This window comes from Sardina pilchardus, chromosome 8, assembly GCF_963854185.1.
Source record: "Sardina pilchardus chromosome 8, fSarPil1.1, whole genome shotgun sequence".
Classification (NCBI taxonomy): Eukaryota; Metazoa; Chordata; class Actinopteri; order Clupeiformes; family Clupeidae; genus Sardina; species Sardina pilchardus.
In genome coordinates, this window is record NC_085001.1 from 17093476 (window position 1) to 17100975 (window position 7500).

The window sequence follows — 7500 nt, forward strand, 5'->3', positions numbered from 1 at the left end:
GATGACAACTAAAAATAAAAAATACCATGAAAATGAAATTGTATATCTTAAAACACTGTGTAGCTTTTGTTGACAACTCTAAGATTGATTGTGAGTGGTCAGTTATATGACTACAATGAGGTATTTTTGTCTTTGTTAAGTTTACATCCGAGTACAGATACAGTAGATGTATATTATGTTAGCAGCCAAACCTTTATATTTTACAGATTTCTTACTTAAGAAATAAAGTGCACTGGGTTAAAAAAAAAAAGCTTCCAGGGTGTGTTATTTTAAGTTGTTAAAAGCAGGCTTCCCTGCGGTGTGCCGGCTTGACAGATCTGGCGTTGGGGCGTTGAGCGACACAGGCGAAACACGCAGGAGCACAAGCAGAGTCTCACCTTAGGTCGGTTGATCTTGGCAGCAGGCGCTTCTTTCCGCTGAAGTACGGCTCAAAGTCCTCAAACTTGAGTCTGTGGGAGTAGTCTATATAGCCCGAGATTTCCTGTCCCTGAGCGTTGCGGTCCCTGATGAAGATGATGGACTGCAGCAGAGGGAGAGAGAGACAGAGAGTTAGACATGGAGTGAGAGAGAGAGAGAGAGAGAGAGAGAGAGAGAGAGAGAGAGAGTGAGCAGGAGAGATGGAAAGAGAGAGAGAGAGAGAGAAAAGACAGATAGTAAGAGAATAGAGGAGGGAAGGAGGGAGAGTGAGCGACACAGGGAGAAAGAGTGAGCAAGAGATAAAAAGAGAAAGAGAGTGAGAGAACAGGAGAGATGGAAAGAGAGAGAGAGAGAGAGAGAGAATTTTTTGAATTTTACAACATCTTTATTTTACAAAAGCATAGATCATGCTACATCTTTAAAATCGCAACCAATCTTAAATAAATAATAAAATAAAGTAAAAAATAATACAAATCATAACAGACACTGTGCAAGTACTAGTTTTCCATCCATTACTGAGCACAAAGCTTCATTATAGCACCAAACACATTCAAAAGCATCAACATTGCCAATAGATTTATAGAAATCAAACTCCATTTGCAATCTTGCCTTTATAAGTCTCACAAGAACAGTCACAACATTATAGTCACAGTCCTGCTCTATTTTGTTTTTCCTAGTAATGTAAACAGACATTGTGGCATTACCTAAAATGTAATTGAGCAACTGTGCTTTTGAACTCATCTTCTTACAATATTTAAAACCAAATATAAACATTTGCCTTGAAAACGTCTCACCAAATCTCTGAATAAGTTCATCCAAAAAGTCAAAAATAGGACACAATCTCAAACAATGCAAAAAAACATGAAAGACTGTTTCCCTTTGTGTACAAAAAGGACAATCTGCCCTTACTCCTGGATTCAGTACAGTTATAAAAGAATTAGTTGCCACAATACCGTGTAAAACCCTCCATTGCAAATCTCCCATTCTTTTAGTTAATGGCGGCTTGTACAAGGCTCTCCACTCTGGTTTAATATTGTCATCAACCATTAAAACATTACGCCAAGGTGTATCTGCTCTTGCAATCAACAGAAAATCCTACTGGGATAATTGAACAACTCTTATAGACGTTAAGATAATGCTTAAAACTATAAAATCTATCCAGCCTGGCAAGAGACAGAAAATTATCATATGAGTGGACCCATGTATATTGCCTTTGACCCTTATGAATATTACGCCAAACATCAGAAAGATCATAAGTAGATATTAACTCAATGAGCCGTCGTCTTGAAGGCATATGGGGTTCTATATGATTCCTATCTAAACTATGCTCAGTACAATTAAAATCCCCCCCAATAAGAAGAAATTCATTTGAATCACAGTCCCTTAAGGTATTGCTCAGTGTATCTAAAAACAACATTCTATCCATAGTCATTGTTGGTGCATAAATACATATAAACACATACCAATTATCTTCAAACTGAACTCTTACTTTAAGAAGTCTGCCCTTTACAATATCCTCTACTTCGTAAGAGACAGGAGTGCAGTTAGGTGCAAATATTATAGCAACCCCACCACTATTTGTTGTATTATGACTTAAAAACATTTGACCAGAAAACTCCTTTGCCCAATCAGCAGCATTTACAGCATCGCTATGCGTTTCTTGCAAGAACATAACATCTATATTTTTCTGTCTCATTGTTTCAAATAGTTCTGCCCTTTTTAAGCTCTGTCTAGCCCCATTCATATTCAAGGATGCAACATGAATATCAAGCATAAGGAAAAATAAAGAAAAAAGAAAAATAAAGGTATACATGTGCATCAAGAAAAAAGGACGCTTAAATATCATCATAATTAGCGTTTAACTTGGTCAGAAATTTACTGAGACGAAACCATTCTGTATCAATAAAGAGGCCTTGTTTTTTGTACAGCTTAGTCTTTTCAATAAACTGTTCAAGGTCAGGAAAAAATGCCTCAATACGAACTTTATGTTTATGTTTAGTTTTTTGGAGGAATGACTTAATGTCATCTACAGTGTATGTCTGGTTTGAATAGCCACTCTTGGGCATACTGTATGTTACACTACAATCAGAGGAGTAATCACTTTCACTTCCAGTAGCCTCAGTTTCATTTAACGTTTCACCAGTACGGCCAGTTTTCTTTGCACCTTTGACATAACCGCTAGAATCCATTTTCCTTTTCTCTGGCTTTTTAAAAAGCGGGTCAACGATCATCACTGAATCTTCAATATCATCAACAATTTTATCACGAGTGCGTTCTGGCGTTATGTCACAGGTAGGCCTAGAATCAGCGCTACTTTGTGAAATGTGTAAACCAACACTACTCTGTGTACTTTCTAAAGGAGTGTCCTGCGTATTCTGCAAATCATCACTATTCTGAGCATTTTGCGAATTGTCATTAACCAAATGTTCGTCCTCTGTGGTGTCTAAAGAGTTTTGAACATTATCGCCGTCTTCAACAAGCTCATCACTTGCAACAAGCTCATCACTTGCAACAGGCTCATCACTCGCTTTCTGTGGGGCTTGGGCATCATTCCCCCGCTCTATACCACTATCTTGAGCAGGAACATTTGTAGCGTTACTTTCAGTTGATTGATCTGTACTTTTTGGACCTGGTTGTTGTTTTGGACATGCTCGCAACAGATGCCCAATTTGACCACACCCAAAACATTTCATGGACTTTGAGGTGACAAAAATCACATAATTAAAGCCGGCAGTTTTCACGTTTAAAGTCATGTCAATTTCAGGATCCTTGAGAAGCATATAAACTGAACGTCGAAAAGACACAACATGTTTTAGTAATGGTGAGGTAGTTGCCATTGGGATTTTCTTAATCCGCGACACCAATTTGCCATGTCTGGCTAGACTTTCAATCAAAATTTCATCCGAGATAAACGGGGGCACATTAGACAAAATTACTTTTTTAGCAGGAGATGATAACGGTAGGACAGTGATAAACTCATCATCAACCACAATTCCGTGTTCAATTACGTAATTGGCCATATTATCTGTTCTCAGAAACAAAACCACCGCATTATTCATGCGAGAAGCTGACAAAATATTCTCATGACCAACTAGATCACCAACTGCTAAACTACATTTCTCTACGCTGGCTTTTGCGGGCACCTTAATTGCATGCTCACGCGTAAGAGAGTTTAAATTATCCGTACCTGGGCCAGCCATGTTTCCACACCTGGAAACAGACGCCCAGGTAACACAACAAGATCAACGAACCTATTCACAAAAATCAACCACAATAATAAGGAAAACCCATTATATTGTATAATCAGAAAATAGAAAAAGATAGAAAGATAGAATAAAGAAAACAATCGTTCCCGGCACAGCGGCCACGATCCCACTCACTCACAAACAAACGCTCCGCCCACTCACACCGTCATGCGCACGAGAGAGAGAGAGAGAGAGAGAGAGAGAGAGAGAGAAAAGACAGATAGTAAGAGAATAGAAGGGAGAAGGAGGGAGAGCGAGAGACACCGGGACAAATAGTGAGCAAGAGATAAAAAGAGAAAGAGGGATGGAGAGAGAGAGAGAGAGAGAGAGAGAGAGAGAGAGAGAGAGAGAGAGGGAGAGGGAGAGAGGGAGAGGGAGAGAGGGAGAGAGGTGGGAGAAGACCGAGAAGGTGGAAACCCTGGCTAAGTCATCACAGGGGCGAAGTGCTACCTTGAGAAAGTGCACAGTCGGAGCGACAGAGGGATAGAAGGAGCGAGGGAGGGAGTGAGAGAGCGATATCCATCATCCCCTCGGCGGAGGCCAAGGGAGGGATTTCCTTACAGGTGCTCCCACACAAGCGCTCGGCGGCCACACAGGACAGGACAGCAGTGGACCAGGAGTGGACGCTACCGCGCTAACAGGAGCGCGAGCGCGGGGGGAAATCACTCCCCATACGCTCAAGCCATTGCCGTGGTCTCGGCTCGTCACACAGCCTGCCCAGAGCCCAGAGCCAACGCTGGGCTTCCCATCCCGCGTGCGCTTTGATGTAGGCGAGGCCTCTACATTTACATCGGGGGCTAGTCGTTTAACAGATGGCCTCTGGTATAGGACCAGGCCCGTATGGGGAGAGCAGGCATCTGCAGGACACACGTGTGTGTGTGTGTGTTTCCAAGGAGGATGAACCGGTGACCTTAGCGTCGCTAGCATCAAGCTAGCAGAGAACAGAGCTTCAATGATTCACATGTACAGGGAAGGAGCAGAGAAAGAGTGAATAAAGAAAGAAAAAGAATGAATGAATGAAAGAACAAAAGAAAGAAAAAGAAGATAAGACAGGGAGAAAGAAAGAAAGAAAGAAGAAAGGAAAAGAAGACAAGGAAGAAAGAAAGAAAGAAAGAGAGACAAAAAGAAAGAGGAGTCGGTTCCAGACACAAAGCAAACAGGCAGTGGTTTGTGTTTTGCATGACTTGCAGCGGCGCTACACAAACAGGCAAGGAGAAGGCGAGGAGAGGAGGAGGCGAGGAGGAGGAGAGGAGGAGGAGGCGAGGAGGAGGAGAGGAGGAGGAGGCGAGGAGGAGGCGAGGAGGAGGTGAGGAGAGGAGCGGCGGCCTAGCGGCCCTCTGATGGACCCGCAGCACAACAGCGCCGGACGGCAGCCCAGAGCGCCGCTGCAGCCACAGGCCGGATGAAAGAAACCCACACACTGGAGGGCTTTTGTTCACAGGACATGAAATGAGTGTGTGATGTGTGCAGGCCTGACTGTGGGTGATGTGTGTATGTGTGTGTGTGTGTGTGTGTGTGTGTGTGTGTTGGTATGTGTGTGTGAGGGGGACTCCCGGGAAGAGTGTTTGTGTGAGAGATGAAACGCTCGTCTTGCACTGATGCCATCATGCAGATAACACACACACACACGGATAGGTACACTCACTCACACACACACACACACACACACACACATACACAAACACACACTGACCCCTAAAGCACACAGTACACCCTCTCTGTTGTGATGAGAACACAGTGCTTCACTGTTGGCGTTCGGTAAATGTTTATGTCTGGGCACCAGTCTTGATGATGACAGCCATGGTGGTGGTGACTAAACAACTAATCTGGAGAAATTTCTGACTCCAGTCAATAGAGCCACACTTTCAAAAACCCATACCAAACAAACACGGTCTCTCTCTCTCACTCTCTCTCTTTCTCTCTCTCTCTCTCTCTCTCTCTCACTCTCACACACACACACACACACACACACACACACACACACACACACACACACACACACAGATCAGAGATGTGCCTGCTCCTATCTGATGTAGGCGTAACAGCTGAGTCTGCGGGCGTGTGTGTGTGTGCGTGTGTGTGAGTGGGGGTCTCTGGCTCTGCCTGTGACCGCGTCCCTTTGAGATAAGAGGGAGCACTACAGCTACTCCGTTTAAAGAACACGTCTGCCTGCCTCGTCTCGTCTCGTCTCCTCCCGTCTGTTCTGATGTCTCCTGTCCTCTGTTATCTCTCCTCCTTTCCTCCGCTCTCTCCTGTTCACCTTTCTTCTTTTCACATCCCATTCATGTCATCCCCCCTTCCCCCCTCTCTCTAAACTCCTGTCTTTATCTTCTCCTCTTTTCCTAGTCTTTCTCTTCTCTTCTATGCCCCCTCCTCTCGTCTCTTTGGTCTTTGAGAGACGCTATTTGAAGAGATGTTTTTTTTTTGTCTTACACTATGTCCTAACAGGTGAGGGACTGTCAATGTTATCTGCCTACAGTGAATCTGTTAAATATGCCCCTCTATTGCGTCATATTTCTCATTCAAAATAGCGTAGCAACGCAGGCGACAGAGAGAAAACAGAAACGTGGTGTCTGACAAACGTTCTCTCAGAACGTTGTGCTGCATTGCGCTGCTTGCGTTGATACACTCCAATTGAAAACAATTTATTGGGATTAATTTTATCGCTAATGTTTGCTCACACCACATCTGGTTAGGACATAGTTAATAGTCTTTGAGAGATATTATTTGAAGAAATGTTTCTTTGTTTCAGGTCTTTGAGAGATGTTATTTGTAGAGAAGTTTTTTGTTTCAGGTGTTTGAGATATGTTATTTGGAGAGATGTTCTTTTGTTTCAGGTCTTTGACAGATGCTATTTGGAGAGATGTTTTTTGTCTCAAGTCGTTGAGAGGTGTTATTTGAATGACGATCAGATGTGAGGCTGCCCTCCACCTCCACCTCCACCTCCTCACCTGCTCCCTCGCCTTGTTAAAGGGTGGAGGTGGGCCGTAAGGGACTGAGTCAGGGAGCACTTGGCTCCTGAAGCGGCACCTTCAGACGGTGGGCTCACCGGTCAGGTCGTTCCACAAATAAATCAAACCCCAGAGGCAGCACTAATGCTAGCTAGCGCTGCTCTTTGTGTCCAATCTGGGGTCCCCGACGCACCCACGCCCCCCCACCTCCCCCCCCCCTTCTCCTCCTCTCCTCTCAAATCCTGCGCTCTTGAAAACGCATCACCGCATGAAGCGGCGGAATTAGAGTGGGAAGATGGAGTAGCGTGCAGATTGCCTTTCTGTACGAGACGGAGGGAAAAAAGAAGAAAAGATGAGAGAGGGGGAGAAAGAAACGGATAAAACGGCAGCCCATGGAGACACGGCTTTGGCAACGGAGACAGAACCATAAAAACACAGAAGGAAGGATAGAGAGAGAGGGATAGAGAGGATGGAGAGAGAAAGAACAGAATAGAGAGGAGGGGGGTAGAGAGAGGGCGACGGTAAGAGATGGATAGAGCAGAAAAGAGCAAGGGAAAGAGAGCGAGAGGAGTATTGCATGGTGTAGAGAGATGGACAGAGAGAGGAATAGAGAGAGGGATAGAGAGAGATGGATAGAGAGAAGAATCGAGAGAGGGAAAGAGAGGATAAAGAGAGGGGGAGAGAGAGGGAAGTAGAAAGAAGAGAATGGAGCAAGGGACAGAGAGAGAGGAGTATTGTATGGGGGTAGAGAGAGAGGAATAGAGAGAAATAGAGAGAGGGAAAGAGAGGATAAAGAGAGAGGTAGAGAGAGGGAAGTAGAAAGAGGAGAATGGAGAGAGGGGGATATACTCCTCGTGTGCCTTCCTGCCCTGTGAACTGCCCCCTCA

At 44.3% G+C, this 7500-nt stretch overlaps 1 protein-coding gene across 1 annotated transcript in view; it reads right to left on the bottom strand.

The window, feature by feature from the left end:
- cfap299 (cilia and flagella associated protein 299) overlaps positions 1-7500 on the bottom strand; it is a 96378-nt gene that overhangs the window by 10250 nt on the left and 78628 nt on the right. The window contains exon 4 of the mRNA XM_062544023.1: positions 378-520. Within this exon, the coding sequence (XP_062400007.1) occupies positions 378-520 (143 nt within the window). The remainder of the gene's footprint in view (positions 1-377; positions 521-7500) is intronic.